Genomic DNA, 25,965 nt, shown 5'->3' on the forward strand with positions numbered 1-25,965 from the left:
ATATTATAACCCACATGAAACATTTCATCGTTGACTTGAGAAAATATTAAAAGTGCATGTAAATATTTTATTTCATAACACTCACACATGTTCCCCGACTCCAATTAGCTGAAGAGCTCCTCACATGACGTGATGGGAGCCGAGTACACTCCTACATAACATCACCCCTAAGGTCACTTTGAGTTTTCCATTTTTATTATTTATATGAAATATTTCATGCATTTTACATGATCGGTTAAAGTGTCGATAAACACAGATGGCGCATGTTTAGCTCTGTGCATTCTTATTTGACCTGCAGAATAACTTTGTGCAAATGAAAGCCATCAGTTCATTTCTTCCAACAGTTGCACGGTTTCCCTCAGGTCCTCCACAACTGCATCCACATCTGCTTCAGTCGTCTCCCTGCCAACGCTCAGCCTCATAGCGTTAGCTGCCACCTCTGAGGGGACGCCACAGCTCAGAAGGATGTGGGAAGGTCTGATGGATATAAACAGGAGGAGAGCAGGAGGGGAGTGTTATCTAACAGCAAACAATACAGTGTGTGGACAAAAGCATAACAGCTTAAAAGAGGGACTCTTTTACCTGTTTCCACTGTCTGAGTGGCAGGCGGCGCCGACGCTGGCTAGCAGCCTCCTGCAGTTTGACAATACTCTCCAGCCTAAAGCACGAGGGGGAGAGATTAATCATTCAAAGCCTTTGTAGTTTACAAATAGCCTCGTGCAGGTCATGACCTGCCTCTGACAAACATTGGTGTAGGGTTAGAGGACACTGTTGGGACCAGCAAGCCAAAACAGACATAGGACAGAGAAGAGTCATGACATCACCTTGTAATCTTGGGCCCAGGATGGACACGTTACATGTGTTAGGGAGGATATCAGAGCCGAGGAAATGGCTGTTGAAGCGGATCCGGCCTGCAAACACGGCCTTTGGAAGAATGAAAGAAACGCAAAGGAGTACATTTTACAGAGAAGGAGGAGAAAGACCGTCAAAACCACAATTTCAAGACTACTCATCACAATGCAAACAAACAAAACTAAGGTGCACATCAGACTCAAGCTCACCTGCAGTCGTTCTTCTAAGTAAAGTTTAATTCTTTGCATATGACTCTCATAATCTGACAGATTAGAGGTCACCAGCTCTGCAGCCTAATAGACACACAAATAATAAATAGGTAGCTTTAAAAGAGGCACACTGTTACAGCTATTTAATTACCAAGCACTTTATTAGAAACACCTCCACACCTGCTTACTATTCAATAAAGCAAAAAAGGACAATCACTTGGCAGCAGGCCACATAAGCATATGGGCATATGTGACCCATATGCCAAAAAGACTGCAAGGGTCTGACTTCGATTCCACCCCAAAGCGTTTCCTGCATGTTGTTCCCCCTAGTTTTCTGTCTGGCAAAAAAAGCCAAAAATGTTCACATAGAATGTAAAAATGGTGTTCAGGCAAACACAGGAGGTTTCTCAGGCAGTCTTCTGTCTGCCAATATAAAGAATATAAAACAATATAAAGTGTAAAATAACATGAATTCATGAACCAATCTGCCTTTTGGTTTAGTTCAGGTGGACTAATAGCAGTAGGGGAAGTCTTCTTCTTTCTGGCACACCGTTGACCTCTTACTAGCGATAAATCATGGTCTGAGTGTCGATTCTAGAGGTTACAGCTCCAGAAACCTTTAATAAACACCTGCTTCAGGGTGGCGCAGTGGTTAAAACTGTCATTTTGGAGGAACAGGGCTCCAGATTTGAATCTCCTGGTCTCTCTCTGTGTAATCCTCATGTTCATGGATTTTAGGGTCCTCTCTGGGTAATCCAGCTTCCTCCTACAGTCCAAAAACATTGGATTCAGTGTGTACCTAGGGATGGGTATCGTTCATAACACCCATCCTCTAGTGTCTACCCAACACCTCTATTTCTTACTCTCTCTTTGTCTGTTTTATGGTCACTGCATCGTTGTGGTTTCGGCTCCCGCCTCAGCTGGCACATCAGTTCAAAATCATCCTCCGATTCCTCACCAACTTGTTCCATCTACTTGTTTGGTAATATGGCTCTGTCCCTATAGTCCCCTTGTTTATAGTTACTTTTTGAAGTGTGATTTAACACTAGCCTTAGTCTGCTTTGGCTTTGTTTGTCTGTTCACACCCTTTTACTAACCAAATCAGTTGTCAATTAAATGTATTTTAAAAAACAAACACATGTGCATTTGTTTTCTTCAACAGATATTTTTTTTGCTTTGTAAGTGACGATCTGACCACTGCTGTGGAAACAATGGCGATTTAGTTTTCATCAGTAAACTAGGGAAGTAAAGTCACTGTTTCAGCAATACTTGCTGGGTTTGTCCAAGTGTTGGCTCTAAGCTGGACCAGTTCAGACCTCCCCATGACCACAGTTGGATAAGTGGCTATGTTTCCAACTTTATTTGGACCCCCTGACACTCAGAGCTGAGACAAAGAGAACCTCTATGGTGTTTCTAATTAAATGATTGGTGAGTATACTTGTAGTACAATATTTATATTATGCAACTCAAGTATTTGTAGCAATAATAAGTGTTTTGCTTTGCCCATGATTATAATGCTAACACAACAGATTCTGTGGTAAACAATGTATCAATAAACATTCACCCACAATAAATCACTGTATTTGAAAGCTTTTTAAATGCTGGAAAGTGTCACATTATTTATATTTAGAGCATTACTGATTAATCTTCCATCTCCACCACAAGCAATAACCATTTTTAGTCATCGAACTTTGACTGCTTTTAACCATAGTAATTAATGCAGACATTCAGTACAACAAACCAAAATAATATCATGTGTTTGTTCATGTTATTTGTCCACTGCAGTTCTATTGTAAAGAAACTGTGGTACCACTTAATAGTGCTGTATGTATAAAGCATTTATAACATGCAACTAATGAAATACAAGGTTTCATACATCAGTTTAAACCATTATTGGCCAGAAAATGTCATGTGGATATGTCCTTCACTTATGAATTTTGATTAAACAAAAAATGCTGGAAAAATTATTTTAAACAATCCCTTTGTACTTTGAGGGCCTCTAACTGAGAAAATATTGAGAAAATAAATGGTTTATGCTTCAAGAGAAACATTAGAAAAGTCCTAGAAATCATTCCAGTACTGTACATTTAGTGAAGGAAATGCACCTTTCCAAGACCGGCAATCATCGGTGTGTTTTCTGTGCTGTAATAATAACAAAGACAGAAAGGAGACACTTATAAATTAGAACTGCACTTATTTCATTAATACCAGTGTTTCATTCTTATTCAGTATTTTACAGTAAAGATCATCACCCTGGTCTAAAGTTCCTCTCCTGTCCTCCACCAAAAAGCATCGGATACAATGGAGTTTTGGTCCCAGGGCCGTTCACGTACAAAGCACCAATGCGAGGGGCATAGAACTAGAAACACAACAAAACCTCTCAATAACATTTTAGTCTTGCTATAAAAAGCTCTTAAGATGTCCCACACAGCAGATCCTGACCTTGTGTCCCACTATGGTGAGGTAATCCACTCCCAGATCACTGACATCAACTCGGATTTTCCCCAAGGCCTGAGCAGCATCTGTGTGGAGCAGGATCCTGAGGCGCTCACGCTGTTTGTTCAGAGACTTTATTCTTTGGCAGATCTCCTGAAGCGGCTGACAACAAGAAGGTGGTTCAGCATTCAGCTGTAAACAGAGCTGCATAGACTCATAGACGCATTGCAATTATAAGTAATGAGTTAATAAGAAAATAAGCTCCTTTAAAGCAAGACACTATCCTACGTGTTAATCGTCTAATTTAAGATCCCAAAAATGGTTTCTCTAACATTAGTATGGCAGGGATAGGCTCCAGCCCGTCCACGACCCTGAACTGGGTAAGTGGAAAAAAATTGATGAATGGATAGATTAGTACTAGCAGAAACTCGGCTGATTTTCTAGCCTCTCTCTCATCTTACCATAATGACTCCCGTCTCATTGTTGGCCAGCATAACAGAGATGAGACAAGTGTTGGGGCGCACAGCGGCAATGATATCCTCCACCTCGACCCGGGCTGTCACCTTAGAGACGGGCACAAAAGTCACGTCTATGGAAAAAAACAAAAAACAAAGAGAGTAATTAAAGGCAAGGAGCCTACATTAGGTTATGCAAATCTTGATTTGTTTAAAGGTACTTTTTGTAATTGCCCTCCACAGAATTAAACCAAAACTTTCACCACCAGGAGGCAGTGCTTTAACAGTTTATATGCTGAATCCACTTTTTCTTTGACAACATTTAACATGAACCATGACTGGAAGAGTATCAAGGATCCGGCACTATTTAAAAATGGAAATCAGTACTTTTCAAGACCTTTTCAGAAACTCAATAATTAATAATTAAAATGTAAAAAAGCGGAATTAAATGAAAGTTTTCCATTGGGTTAGCACTCTTACATGTTGGCACATAGAAGGTACTACATCTTCATTAAAAAAAAGATTATGACATTAATGTTATTGGCAGCAAATGGGATATAAAATAATTTAAGACCTTTAATTGTCTTGATATTTATTTTAGACATTTTGATTGCCCACAGAAAATCTGAAGCATGTTATTGACAGATTTCTCTTTAAAGTAAAATAAAGAAAAGCATAGACTGTCCTTTGTAATACAGGAAATATTTCTTTATTAATCTTTTATTTTAATAAAAGCTACACAGAGTGGCTTCCTACCTGCTTTTCCTTCCTTTTCAAGGTGCTGAGCAACTAGTTTGACTGAGTCATGCTCCACATTAGAAGTAATGATGTGAGGAAGGCCCGTGCATCCATTCTGGTGTCCTGCACCTTGTTCTGCAGCCCTGCAGTGCTTCCTGAAGTGCTCTACAGCGGTGTGCAACACCAGGTTATTGGCCTGAAAGACAAAATCTTTACTGTAAATGACCAGTTTGTAATGTCCCAGGATCATAAATTACTCATATAACTTATTTGCGTCAAAAAAGAGCCCTGCCCACCTCAGTTCCGCCTGAGGTAAAAATGATGTCCTCTGCTTTCCCTCCAACCATTCTTGCCACATTTTCTCTGGACTGATTGATGATAGCCTTAGCTTTAGCACCTGAAAATATAAATGATTGAAACATTTAGATGTAGCATTCTCTTTTGACAGTGAAACTCACTTAGAACAGTAAAAACTTCACATTCAGCACTCAGAGAAAGCCACAAGTTTAATCCACACAAGCTGCTGTGATTGTATTCCCTCCTCCAGTTACACAACATACATTTAACAGTTTCTATTGTATTTATTTGGTAGAGTGACCTTGTCATATTTCACACAGGAATACAGAGTTAGAGCAGTAATGTCCAATTCTTGTCACTAGGCTGGGATTTGCGCATACAATATGGAATTTTAAAAAAAATTCTCACAAAACTTTATTCAATACACATGGAAAAATAATAACAATAATTTTAAACCTGTTAGTTTTGACACAGCTTCAAGCCTTCCTCACCTGCTATATAGTTGCTACTTGGGTTTCCCCAGGCATCCTGGAGGGCTTCAGAAATGGCCTGAATCACCTCTGGTTCTGGAGGGGTAGTAGCATTGTAATCCATGTAGATCCTGAAATATACAAAATATTCTCATCACACTTTGTGCATTGTCCTATGGGAAGTATATGCGTCATAACATATTAATAAACGATCTACTAACAAGATCAACTCATAAAAAAGTGAAATTTCGATTACTTAAATTGCAATCAATTACTTTGGTTTCTGACCATTCTTAAAATAAGAAAAATATTTAAAGAAAATACACAAATTTTCTAAAACCTACCTATAACCTCAGTAACTATGATAAATCAATATTAATTCAGCAGTCCTAAGTTACAGCATCACAGCTGCTGTACAAGTAACTTGATATATATCAACATTATTTTCTTACCTGTCTAGATTCATCTCAGAAAAGTGATGAAAATTACGTTCACTGAAGGTCGGACCCTGTACCAGCGGGACATCATCAAGCTTTTTGGCCATAATACCCTTGGAGAGGAAAGGACATTTATTTCATTTATCTGGATGTCTGAATAGATAAATTAGATTATAACTAGATTATAACTAGCATCAGTCTGTCTGCAAATAAGATGACATTCACTGACGGCAGATGCTGATACTTTGTGTGTGAGTCATTTTATTTACTTTATTCTGATATCTGGGATCCAGTTTTTTGTTCAGTCACACATCAAAATGTGACTGAATGAGTTTAGACCCTTACCCTGAATCCGCCCACCAAAAGTGTAAAAATTGCAGTCACTACAAAATATTTTGGTGGTGATTAGCATTAGTCTATAAAACTGGATTATAAATAAAGACTAAAGTATTTATCTATTTCAGTAAGTTGTTTTAATTATACAAAGATTTACACATTATTGTTATTTTGCATAAAATACAAGATTTTGTTCCTCTGGCTGCAATCTGCAATCTGTAGAGACAGGATATGGAAAACAGAGACGTGTTGTTGAATATGCAACTTTTGTTTATTTCACAGTTCATCTGCTTCTTTGCTTTTTAATGGATTTAAATGGATTTCTCATCAAAGAGATGCTGTTTATTTCTAAAGTGACAGCTGCACATTAAAAAGGAAACTGAAACGTAGTTATTGGATATTCTCTGTGATAAACAGCTTAAATGACTGCCTACCTTGTGTCCCATTCGCTGCATTTCCAGCAGTGTAAAACTTATCTAAAACCTTTTCATGGATTTTCTGCATCACAAACTGAATGCTTGCCAATTCTAGTGACTGTGCCACGCACACGGTTTGGATTGCTTCATCACGCAGTGTTAGTCACGTACAGCTTCACAAATTTATGAAATGCGCACTTATTAGCAGACCCTCTATAGTGCTATAAGTTCAGTGAACACACAGTCTTAAAAAAGATTTTTTTTAATGGTCATAGTTGTCCAGTGTCTTGTCAGTAGTCAGCAAACGTAACATCCAGCTGATAGCGCCCTGTTCACAACACTGTTCTAGTCAACCAGCACACAGAAAACGTATTAAAAGAACCACAGATATCTTTAGGGACACTGTCAGTCAGCTCGAGCTCTTCATTATCCAGCTAGCGCTAACTTTCTGTGACAGCTCTCACTTTAGCCTGCAGCTAGCTAATTTTTAGCTAACTTAGTTTCGCTATAACATCGTACTTAACTGTGATTCCGCCTTTAAGCTTAAATTGATAAAGGAACTGAATCCTCCAGGGACAGCCAAAGCTTTGTATCTGACCTTGTAAGCTGATGTGAAGATTTCCTAAATGGATTTACAACTATATGGGTCAATCATCAGCCAGCTAGCATGTTTCTGTCACGTCCCAGACGGGGTTGCCAGATTTGTTAAAGGAAACCCCACAGTTTAATATCTCGAAGAAAACGCACAAGAAATATTAATTTATTATGTAGAAGAATTGAGCGTTACTGTCATGTTCTTCAGTATTTTATTCTTTATTTTGTAAATATAATTAATTACTAAAAAGCAAAAATTATTCAGAGATTTGTCACCTCACAACTTGGGGAAGACTCAGAAGGGTTAGTTTTATTTTCGTTTGAAGTCCGGCAGGTACCATGTTGAAAAAAGAATAATAATTCATCAACTTAAATCCAGAAGATGAAGACTTATGTTAACAGTAAGTAAGTAAAATAAGAAGAGAATTATTTTAGAAACAGCTCCTAAAAAACGTTGACACACAGACATGGCAACACTGGCGTCTGCTGCTTAGCAACAGCCAGGGAGCTGAAAGTGCCAGGAGTATTTTATTTCTCTGATCGTAGTTGTTCTGCGATTAATTCATTCTTAATAGTCTGTATTAATTTGGGACTTTTAATTTATAATTATCCATAATTTGTCTGTAATTTTTTTTAGCGTGGCTGAGGACTACATATCTCTAAATACAACTTTTCATGAGCTCAAAAAAACAGACAGTGTACCTTTATTTAACTGCTTTATTTAACTTTATTTAACTCCAACATAAAAAGGCTGATTCAGTAAAAAAAAAAGTTGTTTCTTTTTACAGTTAAAAGTTATTTTAGAAAACAAACATTTTAAGATATTTTGTTCGCTTTGGAAGCTGTTGTGGAAATCTCCCAACGATTTCAGTTCAGGATTCTTTGTCTCCGTCTTGTCCCTGAGCCTGGCCAGTAATGGATTCTCGGGTCCGATATAAACTTTAAGAAACATTTTTAAATATAGATATGAACTAATTTTCTTTATATGAATTATACTTTATTACAACTACATAATATGGAGGAAATGATGGGGTCATTTTCAGAAATGTTTTTCACAAATGACGTGAACTGTATATAAAAGATTGATGCAGGTTCCCTAATAATGAAGCTATGGAAGAGGATTAGGGCCACTGGAAAGAAAAACTGAGAAAAAAGTCTGAATTCTGAGATTAAAGTCAGAATTCTGACTTTTTTCCCCTCAGAATTCAGGAAAAGAAGAAAAAAAAGACGTGCCCACTTTTTTCCCCCCCAACGGCCCTAATCCTCCTCCGTATGAAGCTGCTGAAATGTTTTAACCCACATTTTATGTTCAAAGATTTTCAGTCATATAGAAGTGTGTGAAAAACCGCCTTGGCTACTTAACCTGTGAACTCAGTAAATGCTTTCCTGATGACTTTATGGGCTCACAGCTCACAAACTGCAGGCCTCAATTTTTTCCAGTGTAATGCACGAAAGGTATGTGTGATTTGTACTCTGCTGAGTACTATTAAAACATACAACACCAACATACAGTTCTCACCTTCATAATTCTAACACTAATACAGCTGGCTTGGGCTTAGAGTCACTTCAAGATAAGGACTGACATGTGACACATTTCTATGCTGAGCATAGTTACCTGTTAAATAGCTGATAAGCCAAGCAATGCAGAAGGAGGAACCGTTAGCTGTAACTGATGTCATGACAGACTAAAGTGATGCATCTATGTCTTAGTTGCAAAGTCTGCCAGATGGACTTTGATGGCAGAGCTCTTTGGGTACGTTAAAGTCTGATTTGGGGTTTTTGAGTTTGGGTCTTCCGGATAAACATTATCAACATCATAACAATATCTGTGATTGCCCAACTGACAAGCCAAAATCAAAAGTTGTATTGTCTTTAACAAAAAAAGAGAGAAGTCATTTTTGTGTTGCATATTTTCCATGTTTATTTCATATATGACAATGTGTTTAGTGTACACAAACAGCTGACGCTAAAACTCCAACACTCAGAGACATCGACTGAACTACGGCCCATTTGTAAATGGGTGCAACTTTATAATACAGTGTTCACAGCAATCATGTTTATATACAATGCAAAAAAATATCTGAAGAGAAAGAAAAGTAATGGTGTGAAAAAGATATGGAAGCACAAAAATGGAAATGATGTTCCTTGAAAAGGGGAGGGTTTAGAAAAAGTAGATTAAGTGAAGGCTGCCAAGAGCATGACGGTGATACTGAAAACTCGACAGTAAGGTAACCTACAGCATTACTCTGTACATGATGCCCAGCTGGGACACAGTGAACCACCACCCTCCCATACATTAGTGGACAGACTGTTTCAGCTATGTCCCACAGCCTCCAAAAGGTTCCCTGATATTGACCTACGTACAATCAATAAGGAACCGGAATGTGAAGACAATTCAAAACGATTATTTCAGCAGAGTAAGTATTTTCAAAGATCAGTTTACATTCAGTGTTACATTTTTGTGACTGCAACAACAAAACTTTGGTTGGCTCAAATGTGATGTACATTAGAAGGCCCAATAAAAACATGAGGAAAAAAGTCACCATGGAGACCAGACTGGAGCAAACCCGGGGACACGCATTCTTTTTTCTGACCACGTTGAATTTTAGGAAATGAGATGCGACAAAAACATGTTTGAGATATGGTGGCCTGAAGTACACTTTAATCTGTTTGTTACAAAAAAATATTCTGGTTGTTTGATTTGTCTCAACTGTCGATGAACTGATGATTTCCATAGCACACAGAATACTTTAAAACCTCTGGAAAGATACTTCTTATTAGACGTTAATGAAGGTATTACATCAGCAGCCAAACTAAGAACATACTGAACTGGAGTTATGTTTAATTTTACTCTCAAATGACATGTCATGCTCTCACTGAGCATGCTCTCTAGGCTGGATGACCTGAGGCACGCTCATCAGTCCAACTTCTCACAACAGCTCACACGCTTTATCTGTTGAGGGTTTTTAAACGAGAGGCATGGTTGCATTTTCATCAAAAATTTGCCAACAGGACTAAAACTGTGTAAAAGGAGCCCCGACTATTTAACTTGTGGGCCTTAATATGCTTTAAATAGCCAACATTCAACAAAACTGTTGCAAGTACTATTAGTATGCAATGCATTCTGGGTCAGTGACGTAAACTAAATGCTCTTTTTAACAACCTGAAGTATACAAACCATAAACAGTATCCCTGCTACTTTTGATTGTAATTTCCAGCAGTAAGGAAACAAGAGACATGATCATTAATCTCCTGCTGCTGAGAAAAGGAGAAAGAACCTGTGGCTGCATTCTCAGCACTAATGCATTTAATGCATTTAGTCACTAAAAAAAGCTGACAAATACTGCTGGAAATGATCATTGAAACTAAATGCTGTTCCAGCAATCTTTTTATAGGCGTCCAAATGTTTTTGGGTAGTGATTCAAAATAGCTTGAAGAAACCTGAAAAATGGGAAACAATAGCTGCTGCTGACAGTAAACCCTCTGCTCTGAAAGCAAACCAAAGATCACGACTCTGTTTACAGAAAAGGTGAAAATCTGACCATTCAATCAGCTCAGCAGTTTGTACGTGTTCAGTGTTTCTAACCAAGGTAGCATTTGAGTTCAAATCTTTATTACTAACACATCTACAGTGGATTTATTGGCATCCCTTTTAAGTTTTAAGTGATTTTAATGTTAATATAATAAACTATACATGTGGTCATAGTCAGGGTTCCTTTTAATATGGCCATTTGTATGAGTGAAAATCCTGAAATATGTTTCTCTGAGTATGCTTTGTGTTATGGAAATTCCACACTTTATGATATCATAAATGAAACCTTCTGCTTGGACTTGAAATGACAATGATGATGATGGAAGGCAGGAAAGTGATGATATGACCTGCAGACACTCCCAGAACAGTATTTTAGCAGCATGAAGGATGTAGTTTCAAAGCAACCGGTGCAGAGGCATACTGTAGTGTGCAGTATGCCTGAAAAGAGAGGCACTACATTCAATCAATATACATATCATTCAGGAAAAAAACAGCTTCATATTCTGTACTGTGAAGAAGATTTCATCTTTTTCTTTTGATTGAATAAGGTAGCTTTGTGCAGCAGAGGATGAACTGGCCACCTACTTATATCATCTACCTAATTACTGGGCATTTTAAATGCACGTTAGCTGGGTCTAAGGTGTGACTATGCTAATCGCTTATCAGATTGCATTTATTCAAGTAATTTTCAGCATAAAGAAGCTGTGAGTTATTAAATTGTTTCAGTAATATTCATTACGAGGGGAAAAGGTTGTATCATTTAAACATTTAAAGAACTCATTAAAAAGTGCAGTGTGCAGAAATTGCACTGTACTACTACTTTAGAAATATAAATGCTTTTTTTTTTAAATAAATACACGCAGAAATAAATAATAAAACTGTTAAATATCTAAATATATCACATTTTAAAACAAATAAAATACAGGTAGAGATTAAAATGGGAGAATTAATGTCATGACATCTGATTACTTCTTGTGGGAATGCAGGTAACCTCAGTGCTCCTACGAGTGGCTAAAAACAATATGAATTTACTACAGCGACATAAAGTTTATGATGAGATGCCATTCCCGTGCCAGGCTGTGTGTGCTAAGGTTTCTAGAAGTTTTAGGAAGAGGAAGCAGCTTACTGGATATCAGGATTTATGGACCAGAAAGAAGAGAGAAATATTCCTAAGAGAGAGACACGTGACTGTCCCTTCGTATTTTTTAGCTGCATGTTGTATGCAAATCAGTTTAGACCTTTATATATAGCTGTAGAAGAGTTTTTCTATTTACTGATGCAAATGTAGCAATGTGATCCTTGCAGCTTTAGGAAAACATGCCTGTCACTGCTTTTTTTTTTTTTTTTTTTTAAGAACTGATGTATAAGGCTTGATGTGTCACCGACAACAACTACAGTACATTACCATACGCATGTAATCTGAGATAAGAAACTGTTGCTACTCCCTCCATTTTCTTCTCTCGTCCAGTTATGAACAAACTCCAGTACAGTACAGTGACAGGTTTTTGAAGAGGTTCTTCAGACTAAGAGACTCACATTGCAGAATAGGCCTGACAGGAAATGGGTGCTTTAGGTGCTGAGGACACTAGTGATAAACAGAGAACGTACGGGGGAGAGAGATGGTTGTTGGTGACTGTAGCGGTGGAGACGGGGCTCAGCAGGAGAAACGGGATAGAGACAAGGATCTATGTACATCATAGTCTTTGAGTTGCTCTCATGACATTTTTTAAAATGTCTTGTTTCACATCCTCATCTGTCCGGCTCGTCTTCTTGACAACTTTGACCTGAGAGATAGATGAGAAAATGTCCATTAAAAATAGATTTTGTTTGCAGTTAGAATTTTTTTTCCACCTTGAGATTTTTTTTAACTTACCTGATAGTTCCAGCAAGGAGCGGGTTAAAAGCATACAGCCAGTCATGCATGTCTTTGTCATTTGTGGCTTGAAGCAATATTCCACGATGTTCTGTGCACACAGCAAATGTGTTTGGGGTCTGTGGAAAGAGCCACGAAAGCTTAATGCAGCAAGCTTAATGCAACGTTTTGAATGATTCTCACTCAACTTTCTACTTTCTACTCTACCTGCTTCCTTAACTTGCTATTTTTATTAAATTGAAAGTGCGCACCTTAACTTTCACTTACTGTGCGATGTGTGTAACTTAAACCTGTTGGGTTGATCTGACTTAAAGTGAAGTTCATTAAAAAAATAACTTAATAAAACTGTTGATGGAGGAGTCTGGTTCACCAACCTTTAACATTGCCTGCTGGTCCTCGCTGTACTCCACCTGGGCAGAGGAGAGGTTGAGAATAGCTCGCTCCACTGCGTCTCTTTCCGTGTTGTAGATGTAGACGTACGGCCGCCGCACGACAACATAGCGCTTCACCCATCCATTGGTGAGCGGCTCCAGGAAATGCAAGTAACCCTTCTTCGACACGATGGGACTGAAAGATAAAGATGATATAATAGCATGTTTGGGTCTGAAGTAAAGCTCAAATAATAAAATGTTCTGAAATGACTTCTTCCTCCTCACCTGACTCGAATCTCCTGGATATCTGGGACAAACTTCCGGGTCTGAGGTTTAGTTTCAGAGGCTCCGTTGATGGACTTCTTGGCCTCTGCGTCCTGCTGTGCATCAGGACCGGAGCTAACCACACGAGAGCGAGGGACAGGGGGTCTGCAGTAAAAATAGAGAATATCTGAGCTCTAGCAACAAAGGAGCTCTCTGTGCCTTACAAGACCCAAATACTGTTAATACCAGAGAATTTCAAAATAATAGACCTATTTGCTGATTCTGTTCCTGATGATAAGCACATGAAACATGTCAAACACCTTAAAAGAGAGAGAGTTCAACTCTGTCAGCTCTATATCTCTGTCTTATTACATGCAGGTCTGGTATAAAAGCGGAAACCTTAAGGTCAAGAGTTTCTGGAACTACGACTTTATTTATTCATTTTAAATATATTTTTTTGTTTTTTCAGCAGGAGATGTTAATACTTATTTTAGATGTCTTTGAGGAACATCTTGAGAGCACCCTGGAAGTGAACTGCAGCCAATGTCAACACTCTGCTCTGATAATTACGAACAACAACCATGTCAATCTGAGCACTGACCTGAGTCCAGCATTGCTGTAGCAGCCCTCAACAAGTGAAGGGCATGTAGAGGAGGGGGTGATTGTGTTAAGAGCAGAGATTGAAGTGGACTCTCTTAACGTTGTGATGGACATCTCAGAGATCTGTAATGAACACAGTCACACGGATCCACAGCGGAGCAAATGTGAGGACTCAGTCGACAAAAACAGAAATCTGATTTTCTGTGTGTGTGTGTGTTTAAACCCCTAAAGCCTGACCTTGCTTTCACTGGCGCTCACACACACATGGCTGTATTCTCTGTTGAAGGAGTGAGTGAGCAGCCGCAAACACTGTACGGAAAAAGGAGAGAGAGCTTAAAATGTCGGGTTATATAACAAAATCACGTGTGACATGATAAGCACTACATTTCTGCTTGACAGGAACGTTTATATGAACAGAACCCATTACAATAAAGTCAAACCTGAAATAAATTATTGACAGGGTAAAGACAGCTGACCTTAGCAGCGAGCTCCCTCTGCCTCTCAGTGGTGATTTCGTTGCAGCTGACCTCGGGGTCCATCTCAGTGGGCTGAGGAGACTCATTCAGCTCATCGGTGACACAGGATTGAAGGGTCTCCTGGCCCATGAGCAGCGTGGACTCTAGTTTCTCCCTCAGAAGGAGGTAATGTTTGGTTTTTTCCACCTAGCAGAAAAACATCAGTCACTAACAGCAAACAATGGCCCCTGCCTGAAGAGGTAATTAGGAAGGAAAGCTGTTTATTTGATAAATTCCAGTCTGGTTTCCATCAGAAGCACGGAGCAGAGCCGGCTCTCTGTGGCACTTCTAATATCATACATTAGAAAACTGAATGGGGCAATATAAACCCTAGGACTCAGCTGGCTTTATTCATATTTTTCTGATGGCAAATTCTTCTTATCCATTGATTAGAAAGCTGGGGTGCTGCTCACAAGTGGAAGCAGAAGAATGACAAATGTATTGGTGAATAATCTGGAGTGAGGTAAGAGTGGCAATGGTCCATTTTACTAAGGGCAAATCTGAGCACGGAGTCGGAACTGTCAGTTTATTGGATGATTCCCATTTTCACACATGGCCATGAGCTGTGGGTAGTGACAGAAAGTGGTGGAAATGAGCTTCTTCTGGGTGAAAGTGGGTGAAAGGAGCCAGACGAGGTAGTTCTTTGAGGGTCTTCCGGCGTGTCTAACCAGGAGGAGACCCAGGAGATAAGGGAGACGTTATGTCTCTCACTTGCCCTAGGAAAACCTCAATATCCCCTCACTGACACGTAACCAGCATTAATTAGTGACAGCATTTTTTGTCAAGGAAAATGTACAATTTGAATGACATTCATCTCAGTTACTCTTTGAAGGCTCAATTAAGCAACAACTTGTCTCTCTAAACTTGTCTCTGGCAGTGGATGAACTGCAAAGCTGCACCAAAGCCCAGTATAGAATTCACGAGGCTTAACTCAACCGGAGCGAAAGAACAGAGACAGTAAAAATTAAACAAATCTTACATCTTGGAGGAGGCTGAGTTTCTCCAGCTCCCACTGGTGGTCCAGAATGAGGCTGTCACTACGTGGCCTCCATCCAGCCAGGTTCTCTTCCCCACGGACGTAGGCCACGGAGGTGTCCAGCACCCGCCTGCGTCTCCTTTGCATTCCTGGTGAGGGATGGGTGCAATGTTAGAAGTTCAGGACGACTGAGCTAAATGCAAAACTGTACCATTTTTTTTTCTTGCCTCTTACCAGGGCTTCCTGCATCTGCCTGGTGACACAGGCTGACCTCATAAACTCCAGTTACACGGTTTCTAAAAAAACAGGAGTGAGAGGGCATTTAACATTTTATAGAACATCATCAGAGAGAACAAATTAGCTAAATGATGATTTTAAAGATTAAGATGCCTCACCCATCTGCAGCTCTTAGGCTACCAGTACCGAAAAGGTTACGGATTGATCGGGAAGCTGAGAGCTTTGTGTCCCTAGAGTAAAACACCATGCAGATATCTTTGGTAATAACTGCAGGCTGCGTGCAGTTCTCCATCTGCAATTCATAAAACAGGAGACATTTCCAACATTGTTCCTCTAGAGTAACTCACACGTCACCTCTGATCCTGTAAGAGCTATTTCTCCTTCTTATGAATGCAGGCAGTGTACAGTACCTCCAAGTAGGCTGAGAGGGTCATATAGATCTTCTCCCCGTATGGAGTGACTCGGTTTAGGAGCAGGGAGTTGTGCATTGAGCTATCCCAAGCAGCCTCAAACCGGAAGAAAGTTCTGAGGTGGTCCGATGAGACAAGAAGCCAAGAAACTGAATCAGCAGTCGAAACTCAAGTTCCTCTACTAAAACAACAGATTAGCTGCCAGAGCTTAACCCATGCTAAAGTTTACTCTGCAGATGTAAACATAAAAAACTGGATAAATCCCAAAAATTTCCAATAATAAACAATTTAAGCAGAAAAATGTGCCCTAATATCATGATTTATAAACAGAAGCAAATCAATTTACTGATCCACTTGTGCAATATATAAACATTTTAGTAAATATTTCTCTAGTTTTCAATAAAACAAAAGCTCTTATATGATCATTTTGCATGCAACAAACAGACTGAGTTATGTTTGCTTTGTATAAAACATCACAGAAAAGCAAAGAGAGCAGAGATGAATATTGGTACAGAAAGAAAGGCAATGGAGGGATGAGGCACGAGCAGGTAAACATGAGGGACAGGGCAGTGAAATACCTATGGTCAACTCCCAGGGAAATGCTGTGAGAAAGAGGAAATCAGCAAAAGAATAGACAGTGAGAGTCAGGAAGTATGTTGTGCTTGTGTGCTTGTGTGGCTGGGATGCTGTTTGCCTTTTTTTCACACTGATAACTCATCAAAGCTCATCAGATAGAGCGAGGAGGTTCTGTGAGGACGGCTGATTTACTGTACGTTAGAGAAGGTCAAATAACAGCACGGGACCATTCTTCAAGCACAACAATGCTGCTTTCTATTCCTCCGATGATTTACTCCATACACTAATGTACACAATTTTTCCTCGTGTCCCTCGAGGGGAAATAATCACACACTGAAGTCACTTATTATTCTGGCCAGTAGCCCGGTGCTGCCTTAAATCTAAAAAAGATAATCCAAGCAAGAACTGTAAAAGGAAACTAATGTTTCTGTAAGCCATGAAAAGAGGCCGTACGGACTCTTCATGAGGTTCAGATGTTGGGCCCACTGGCCTTGGACTGAGGTGACCTTGTGGGAAAGTGAACAGAGTGTCACTAAGAAGAAAGCAAACATCTATGCGTAGAGCTCGCGTGAATAAAGGAGAGGTGCCTTTTCTGTTGCCAGCAATTAGCAAGTTCATACAAATTCACACCTTCACACATGCACACTTTTTCCCCCAGTAGTAGGAACCTGTTCGCTTACACTACAACGAAGCAATTTCCTCCCTGCACCCCTCCAACATGTGCTTCTCTGCACTTTACTGCCTCCTAAAAAAGTGGGAGCCAGCACTGAAGTCATGCTCCTGGCATAACATGTGAGGAACCATTTGTTTCTGGTGTTTGGCAGAGTTCCGCTGAGGTACGAGTAGGATTTAAAAATATTCACAACATTGCAGCAATTTTGTGTAAAGTGCTACTGGTGAGGTAATGGTTCACTGGAATACATTTTAATAGCTGCACTGGAGTATCGTGCCAGAGCGCGTACTGTAAATGATGTGATCCATATTGCAGCACTTGAGAAATAGCGAGCGAACAGTGTTCCTGTTAATATTCTGTAGCTTTGATGGGAAACACTCTGACTCTTGGGATTAGAGGTGACTAACAAAATCATATCCATGGATTCAAAATATTCCTTCACTGTAAAGGCCAAAAAAATGAACATAAGAAACAGTGTTGAGAGACAAAAGCAGAAAATAACCTATTTTTAGCCTCTTTTAAATATCAGTTTGCCTTTGTAGAATTAGGCTATGTTTCTGTGATGGATTCCTACCACCCTCTACTGGTAACCAGTACAAATGCACCTTCTTCACAGTTTTACTTTACTGCCTTCTCAATGTAATCTGCAAATAAAGGAGCATTTGTAAACAAACAGGCTAAAGACAGAGTAAACATTCGTGTTCTAAAATCTGCCTCATCAGCTGAAGTGGAAACCGAGAGTTTGATACTGGCCCCACGACACCTCCAGCAGAGACACGGCCAAGGACAGTCCACGCGAAACAAAGCAGAGCCATGCAGATCCCGTCCGTCATCGGCCTGACAGAAGCTCAAACACACATCCAACACAGCCAGAGAAGCAAAGAGGCACAATTGAAATGCTGACAGCAATGACAGAGTCAGAGAGAAGGTAACAAAATCACAAAAGAGATGACAGGGTATGGAGGACGTTAGAAAGATGAGGCGTTCGTGTAACTTAAGAGCATGAAAACAGAGGCAAATAATATACCTAGGCATGTCCGAATCAAGAAACTGTCTGCAAAAGCAAAAAACAACATTCCGTTAGTGGACTGGAGGGAGAAAAATGTTAGCATCATATACTGTGATGTTAGTTTCTGACCACACTGGACTGCAGCTTGATCTGGCGCTTAGCCATTAAGCTTAAGTTTTGGCTACTGAGCCCATAACACGACAAACAATTAGGGTTAAAGAAAGGCTGATCCAGCAGAGGTTAGAGGTTAGTACAGTATGGAGCTCTCGGTTGCTTTACATTAAAACGCAGTAAACCCAAATCTGGACGATGCTGCTGCTGATGTTGTTAGATTTCTTGGCGATACGGGAAGCAAGAGAGATTAAGCAATGAGAAAAAAAAAGCAGGGTCAGGATGCGCTATAATTTTCAGGACTTTTTATGTGAATAATTACAATATCATCATTCATATTTCTTATATTGTAAATATACTCACGGAGGTCTACTACTACATAAGAGTTACTACCATAAGATTTATACAAGGACGAGAGTTAAGTAATTTTAGATATTAATAAAGAAGCAAAAAAAGAGTTAATAACATCTTTTATGGCAGCAATTACTTGATTTATTAACCGAATGGTCCATCTACAAATCAATTGCTGTTTAATCCTAAATTCTCATCAGCTGTAAAAAAGAAACCTACTGCCCTCTACTGGTGGGATGCTAACATTAAGCTGTGCAAACTGGGCTTTTTACATTTCTCTGTTTTGCACTTCCTCGACTCCTCTCTCCTCCATCCTTTGCCAGACACTCCACATTAAATCAATCCTGAAGGATGTCTCAATTTATAAAACACACAGAGGAGAGGAAGGATGAGGAAGCACATACATTTATGTAATTTATGGAAGTCTTTTGAGCTTGAAAGGTATGTAAAAACCATAACAGGAGAAGTAATTACTCTTTTGTATTCATTTTTTCTTTCTGCCTGTCTCCATTAGTGTGGAGAGGATTATCAAAAAAAATGCATGATATCTCTACACTCTTCTCACAATGTGTACCGCTATCAAATAATACCAGTGGAAGGCTGTAACAAAGCAATGGCCAGATACTGCTTCTGCACTACACTTTGAATTAAAATCACTTTAAAATGATGTCTCTGCAGCCTCTCATTCTGTTAAATGTTGGCTCAACTCCTCTCTTACCTCCTTGGTTTGCATCTGTGATAAAATGCAAGAAAAGGAGGCAAGGAAATGATGCATAAAATGAGTGTCTGTACAAAAAGTTGCATGTATAAAAGTCAGAACATATTTTTCTGTTATACATTCACCACAGCTCATTCTAACCTCTTTCCTGTGAACTTTGTGTTAGTTATGCTATTACTCATTAAGGGAACAATACACCTTCTCTGTTCTTCTGTTTTTCTTTATAAACTAGGCTCCAGTTGTACATCACACCCAGAAACATCATTTCCAGGGTCATTAGAAAAGTGAAGGTCAATCAGGTGATTTAATAAAATGATGAAATGCTGCATGTCAAATGAATGACTCTGCACTGAGTAGAAAACAACAACAAAATAGTTAAAGGTGTGTTAGTGATTTTATATTTAAGTAAAGAAATGCATGGCAGTGGAAAAGTTAGAAGGGCATGCATTTCTATTTTATACTGATCTGTTTACACAGAGTAAAATTAAGGTGCACGGTTAATAAAAAACACTTTTTAAACCTACACTGGGGTCAGTGATGAGAGGATTTAAATGAGAGGTGATGAACACAGTGAGATGCAACATGTAGGTGCAATGAGACAACCAACAGCAGCATATATTAACACCAAGGAGGGTCGCGCAGCCAGCATGGACGAGTGACTTCAGAGCTACTGGTGTGGTAAGTGTAGCTTTAAAGAGATTCTTAAATAACTCAAAGAAAGTGACTCTGGATCTGACCTGCTGTTGTCAGAAAGAGGGATCTACAGCATAGTCATGCAGTTACAGTGATAACGATAAGAACACAAAGGGAATTTGCAGAGTTTCCTTACATAACATTCAAGCTGTGACTCTGCTGCCATGCTTTGTACAACTTATATGCTTAGGGTGACCAGATCCCAGCAGATTAGATGTCATTAAAGATTTTGTGGGCTATAAATTATTTCATAAATCTCACTTGTAATTGAAGAACAAATATGGTTTACTTTTTACGAGCACAAATGGAAGCAAAGGCTTGTTTTAATGGTCTTTACATACTTGTTTATTTCATTTGTCTTTTCCAGAAAGCATTAAAACTGTTAGCTTCTGTTTCAGTTGCTATTCTGTTTCCAAATCATTTTAGGTTTTATGGTAACTTCATAAATCAGCGCACTTATTTTCAAGCCACATATTTCCTGCAAGCATCTGTTGACTCTGGTAAACATGAGCTAATCAAAATGTGGGAGAACGGGTTAATAAAATGAAGTTTGAGGACACCTGGTCACCCCATATGTGCCATGCATTTGCCGTGTGTCGTGTTCCAGTGCAGGAGCTGCCGCAGCAGTAACGCGCACTCTCAGATAAGACTCACAAACATCAGAACCGTAAAGTGGTTTCCAAATTCAGCTGAGCTGCCATATAATTCAAAAAGCTATGGGAACACAGTAGTTTGCTATTTAAATGAAAAATATTTGCTTCAAACATTAAGCATAGTACATACCTGTCATCGTGCAGGGGCCTGACATATCCAACAGATAAAATGTTGAGAGATAGAATATTAGGATCAATGATGGTCTCATCAGATTCGGGCGTGTTGCGCAGACGTCCTGGGAAAGCAGAAATGCCTCAGTGAGAACAGCTCATACAGACTATTGGTAAAATGTATTCAGCTTTAGAGAAGCTGAACATCAGTCTTACCCACAACAAGCTCACGGACTTCCTTCCATTCTATGTCATTTCCAGATTCATGTACAATAGTAACGGTGATTCTCCTCTGGAGGCCCTGAAGAAGGAACAAAGATAGAGTGAGCACACAGAATATGCTTTTAAGACATTTTTCAAAGGTTGCAGAGCGTGACACATCCACTGAACAGGCTGTCTACAATTACTAAGACCAAATTGGAGACGATTTTGATGTGCGTCATTCTGGGTAGAATTGCATTTGCCCTCTCAGAGCAGAGCTATGAGAGGGCAAATGCGAATATCTTCAGGCATAAAAGATCCTTTGATGACAGTTGATTTGACTGCAACATATTTGCTCCCAGCCTGACTAAGATACCTGGTGCAGAAGAAATGTGCCATGGCAGGGCATTCCTCCTCTGTGGTCCACTACTGCAGGGATGTAGCTGAATGACAGAAAAAAGAGAGTCTCAGAGATTTCTGTGGCCCATCAAATTCTCCCAATTTTCTGCTGACTCGGGATACTCACTCCCCGTTCGCCTCCAGCTCGCAAATCTCGAAGAAAACCATGAGGTCATATTTACAGTGACAGGGTCCTGCCTGTGGACGGGTCATGGCCGTCAGTTTGGTGGCAGGTACTGCGTTGAAAAAGATTAGAAAGAGGATTATACAAGAAGGCACAATAGGGGTAAACCTAGTGCAGGCTAGCAGCTAACAGCGGGGAGAACAGCTACCTACCCTACAAAGGAAAGAGAAACGGGAGAAGAAAGGAAATCAGTGATTCAGGGAAGGAGCACCCACTCAGTACTGTACAAGAAGCTTTTTTTTCATTTAGCACATTTTCGATCGCTCTGTGTAAAGAAATAAAAGTCTGAACCATCCTTTAGGTGAGAGAATGCATATGTATGTCTTTATAAAGCACTTTAACGTTCAGGTGACCAAGTGGGGATATTTACAATGCCAGACATCTTAATCTCTATAAAAGCTTGGTCGCCTGATGGATAATAGTAACATTTTTGTACAGTAAGTCTATAATGTTAATAAGACTGACTAAGAGTTAAAGAAATCCTTTAATTTCCACTGGTGCCCAAAAGCAGTTCAGAGGTAAAGAAAAAAAATCCATGCATCCCTTAAATTTGTCCCAAGCTGAAGCAGAAATCAATTTTATAAGAATAAATACAGTATAATGTGATGCATTGTGGGAGTTACTATGTATTTATATATATTAAAGGTGCTTCAAGTGTCACTTTTAGAGATGCAATATAATTCTTAGCCAATGGAATAACTGAAATAACAATCTGGTGGATAACTAACACCAATATTGTTCAGGTTTTAGTTTTTAGCTGTTCATTAAAATGTTTTTAAAAATGTAGCCAGCTCAAAACTGATGTGACACTACAGATAGACATATACTGCTTTAAATATCTGTACTGTTACAGGTTAAAAGTAGGTGAGACAAATTTGTAGCCTGTAAAATGGTTGCCTTTTTGCTGCATTTAATTCTTCATCTGTTTGTTTTCTACCTCCTTGGATTGATTGCTTTCCTATTATAACATGTGAATTTACTCCCAGGGATTGATAAATCTCAGGTGTGTTATACATGCATATGCACCACAATGTACATTATAGTTAACATTCCCATCGGAGAGAGTTTCATTCGTGGCAGACTAATATAGAAGAAAGGCACTGTGATCCAATCAAGAGGAGCTCAAAGAGGGAACTGCAAGGAGAACGCACCACATAACAGTGAACACACAGTACAAGAGAGCCAATCCAACTGCAGAATCCTGACACATGAAAACTCCCCTTTTATATCGATTAACTTGAGTTTTACTACACAGCAAGTAGCAACTAGTAACTGACACTGAATATTTGTGTTAGTGCTTCATCTATGAGGCGACTCAGTCACAAAACCTTAGAGCTGGAAGAGATACTTTTAGTGCTTTTAAAATGCACTTGGCTCATTTAAGTCACACCAAGAAAAACACTCGATATAAAAAAGGGTTTCCACTTGCAGGATTCTCTTGGATCTGACCGATCAGTGACCAACCCGGCTTCTGAGCTTTAATAACTGAACAGATAGAGATGGGTGGAGCTGGCAGCTGAGCTTGCTCGTTTCCTTCCAGCAGGAAGGAAGCAGCTAAGCCAGCGGCAGACAGAGCGTGGCCTGACAGCGAGTCCACCAGTGACCCATTGAACACATCTGGGACCAAGTATCGGATGAGCTCCAGCGATTTCTCCCGGTCCGACGAGGCGTCAGGATCCACTGCTCGCACCCAACAACATGAAGCTGAGATGATACGACTTGCAAGCAGACGAGTACCACAGCAATACAACAAAAATAAATGATAAGACACGAGCAGAGCATCTTATTTACCTGGTTTGGAGAGAGGCATCACTCGTGGAAACTGTCTCCTGCAGGGGCGTAGTGGACTGGGTGTCACAACACACAGTTACGTATGAATATAAAGAATTGCAAGCATATTCATCATAGTATGTGTATAAATGCAGTAAATGCTATAAGCAAACACAGTACCTCATGACATCTTTACAAAGAGGAAGAAAAGGCTGCTTCTGGTAGTGGCCAAAGACTTCAAACACAATTGGCTGAGTCTTGATGTAGTCCACGAATGATCTAGTAACCTCAACAGCAATCTACAAAAACAAAAACAGTCCATTTTAGTGCCTAAACTCTTAAATACAGAACAATGCATAAAGCTGTGCAGGACACAAGCCGACTCTTCTTACGTTCTGCACATGGTAGAAGCCGAGAGGAGGGCCGCGGCCTGTGTTTTTTAGGGGTTCAGTGGAGAAGGCCTCATCATGGCGGTGGATGAAGCTAAAGACAAAGTAATCAATGCAAAGTTTGCATGTAAAACAGTAAAAAGAACACCAACGATCACAAATCTCCAGCGGAAATATTGTGAAGAGCAATTTACTTGAACTGGCAGAAGATGTCGGCATATTCCGCAGAGATGCTGGAGGCCTGCAGGACAGTCACTCTGAAGGTAAAAATATTACCGATCCTGAGATGTTCCAGAGTTGTATCGAGTGCTCCATCCAGACCAGGCTTCAGTGGATTCTCCACCTCATCTGATCCAGCTGCAAGGAACCACAAAAAAGAAAAAGGAAAAAAGAAAAATAAACGCAGGTTGGAAACTAGACTAGACATCCATGAAAGTTCTTTCCTAACCTAAATCTGGTTGGTGGGCGTGACCTTCATGTTTAATTTTTAAAGATTAAGCTTTGTTATTCGAGGATATTGGACAACCTAAAGGTTTCCCAGTAGCAAGGGTCTTGACTTTTCAGTGTTGATATTCTAGTTTTTTGATCTAAAGGCAATGAATAAATCATCAATCTACTTAGAGTGATCTATTTTATTGATCAAGAAATTCAGACACTGTTCATTCTACACTTTGACTTTGGTAAATACTGCATACATGTACGTGAGGTGAAAGACACTGCAAGATTGTATAACACTGTATGGATGTTATATAAATCCCTGCTGTTTAAAAAGGCCTCTCCTTTTACTCCTTTGTGTGTTTTTATTAGATTTAGTGGGTGTTTTTGCTTTTTTGATTGTTTTTTGCATCTTTTTTATTTGTAAAATGTCTGGCGCAGAATACTTTACAGCATCATTCTGACCATTAGATGATCTCATTAGTGTTAATAAAAAAAGAGCAAGAAGCATCTGGGTTCAAATCTCCTGGTTGTCTGAGGGGAGGTCGGTGAGGACTTCAACCACTTTTAGATTTCAACCACATTTAGTAGTAAATTTTCTTTAGGAGTAAAGAAATGTGTTTTCAAAGACTTCAAAAGACAAGTTTTTCACATTTTTACTCATTAACAGATCTCAGTGATGTTTAGACACTTCTTTTTAATGTTTTTGTTGGGTAGGTTGCATTCCAGGTAGATGCTGAGCTGACTGTCAATAAATTCTACTGGAACAGACCAGGAATGGACTGGAGTTACCAAGAAATTGGAGACAAGCATTTGGGCTAATTTATACGTCTTCCACATGAGCCACCGTTTGCCATTGTCTGCCCTCTAAATCCAAGCCTATCTAACATAATTTCTTTTAAAGTCTTTCCTGTGAATTTTCAGTCTGCTGAGCCAAAAAGGAGACCACACACACACATACACACACATACACACACAAGCAAACACGCAGAACATGTGTCCATTCACTCGTAAAATACGATTACCCGCACATGTGTTGTTGTTGACTTCATCAGCTGACGGCCCCATTTCTGCGTTCTGCCCTTCTCCCTCCACGATCCGAAGCTCCTCCTGAGAAATCCCAGTGTGGGACAGTCCTACAGAGCAGGACTCTGACTGGAACTACAGGAGCACAGCAGAGTGGTGAACAGTCCTCAGATTTTTAAACAGTTACATCATTTACTCATTTAGTTGTCTACCAAAACATTTTTCACTTATTGTATATGATAACGAGGGCTTTATTTTGCATTTCCCTCTTCATTTGAGCGCCACTATTGCATTCATTGTAGAGAAATAACACATTTCTAAATATAGTCACATATTTCAGATGTAGTTGGAATTCTCTCAAAGGCAATTTTAATGACGGGTATGGGTTATTTCTTGGTAATTTCTTCATAAAATAAGTGGATAAAAGGTCTGGAGATGATTCAGAGTTTGGCCCTTGTACTTGGAGGCTGTTTCTATAAATACAGAAAATGCATCAAAGGAAACTTAAATGGTAAAAGAAGTTCTTCTAAAATTGAAAAAAAAATACAAAATACATCTATCAGTTGGAGAGAAGGCAGGAATATTAGCAAAAGTAACAGTTTGGTGCCATCTGAGTGAAGTAAACGTCTACACTGGTGACACAGCGCT

The 25,965-nt window shown here is 39.4% G+C and overlaps 2 protein-coding genes across 25 annotated transcripts in view; both read right to left on the reverse strand.

Moving 5' to 3' along the window:
• Window positions 1-46: 46 nt before the first annotated feature.
• On the reverse strand, window positions 47-7,584 carry scly (selenocysteine lyase). Of its 5 annotated transcripts, none has more exons than XM_076880146.1 (13): window positions 7,517-7,584; window positions 5,910-6,007; window positions 5,479-5,588; window positions 4,987-5,087; window positions 4,709-4,886; window positions 3,959-4,086; window positions 3,504-3,659; window positions 3,314-3,420; window positions 3,167-3,203; window positions 1,062-1,145; window positions 825-924; window positions 583-658; window positions 47-477 (listed from the first exon to the last, which is right to left on the reverse strand). In XM_076880146.1, exons 2-13 carry the CDS (start codon window positions 5,999-6,001, stop codon window positions 324-326), a joined length of 1,323 nt encoding a protein of 440 aa, XP_076736261.1. In that variant the 5' UTR covers window positions 6,002-6,007; window positions 7,517-7,584; the 3' UTR covers window positions 47-323. The 5 variants fall into 5 exon arrangements, with proteins under 5 accessions (XP_076736261.1, XP_004552912.1, XP_004552910.1 ...); XM_004552855.2 differs by lacking the exon at window positions 7,517-7,584 and adding an exon at window positions 7,245-7,341; XM_004552853.5 differs by lacking the exon at window positions 7,517-7,584 and adding an exon at window positions 7,171-7,332.
• A 4,484-nt stretch (window positions 7,585-12,068) lies between these two features.
• The window catches only part of kif1aa (kinesin family member 1Aa), a 48,336-nt gene continuing 34,439 nt past the window's right edge, over window positions 12,069-25,965 (reverse strand). For 7 of the 20 annotated variants that reach the window (XM_076879777.1, XM_076879775.1, XM_076879776.1 and 4 more), the window contains 22 exons: window positions 25,323-25,452; window positions 24,051-24,213; window positions 23,860-23,950; window positions 23,648-23,766; window positions 23,489-23,544; window positions 23,162-23,377; window positions 21,641-21,749; window positions 21,491-21,557; window positions 21,130-21,214; window positions 20,933-21,038; window positions 18,295-18,321; window positions 16,019-16,133; window positions 15,767-15,900; window positions 15,606-15,667; window positions 15,375-15,520; window positions 14,357-14,542; window positions 14,118-14,189; window positions 13,882-14,003; window positions 13,302-13,445; window positions 13,020-13,212; window positions 12,646-12,764; window positions 12,069-12,556 (listed from right to left, as the gene is read on the reverse strand). In XM_076879777.1, the coding sequence (XP_076735892.1) occupies window positions 12,514-12,556; window positions 12,646-12,764; window positions 13,020-13,212; window positions 13,302-13,445; window positions 13,882-14,003; window positions 14,118-14,189; window positions 14,357-14,542; window positions 15,375-15,520; window positions 15,606-15,667; window positions 15,767-15,900; window positions 16,019-16,133; window positions 18,295-18,321; window positions 20,933-21,038; window positions 21,130-21,214; window positions 21,491-21,557; window positions 21,641-21,749; window positions 23,162-23,377; window positions 23,489-23,544; window positions 23,648-23,766; window positions 23,860-23,950; window positions 24,051-24,213; window positions 25,323-25,452 (2,505 nt within the window). In that variant the 3' untranslated portion in view covers window positions 12,069-12,513. Of the gene's footprint in view, window positions 12,557-12,645; window positions 12,765-13,019; window positions 13,213-13,301; window positions 13,446-13,881; window positions 14,004-14,117; window positions 14,190-14,356; window positions 14,543-15,374; window positions 15,521-15,605; window positions 15,668-15,766; window positions 15,901-16,018; window positions 16,134-16,596; window positions 16,621-18,294; window positions 18,322-20,932; window positions 21,039-21,129; window positions 21,215-21,490; window positions 21,558-21,640; window positions 21,750-23,161; window positions 23,378-23,488; window positions 23,545-23,647; window positions 23,767-23,859; window positions 23,951-24,050; window positions 24,214-25,322; window positions 25,453-25,965 lie in introns of all 20 variants that reach the window. The other 13 variants (XM_012919553.2, XM_076879789.1, XM_076879784.1 and 10 more) reach the window with 6 other exon arrangements.

This window comes from Maylandia zebra, linkage group LG23 (assembly GCF_041146795.1).
Source record: "Maylandia zebra isolate NMK-2024a linkage group LG23, Mzebra_GT3a, whole genome shotgun sequence".
Lineage (NCBI taxonomy): Eukaryota > Metazoa > Chordata > Actinopteri > Cichliformes > Cichlidae > Maylandia > Maylandia zebra.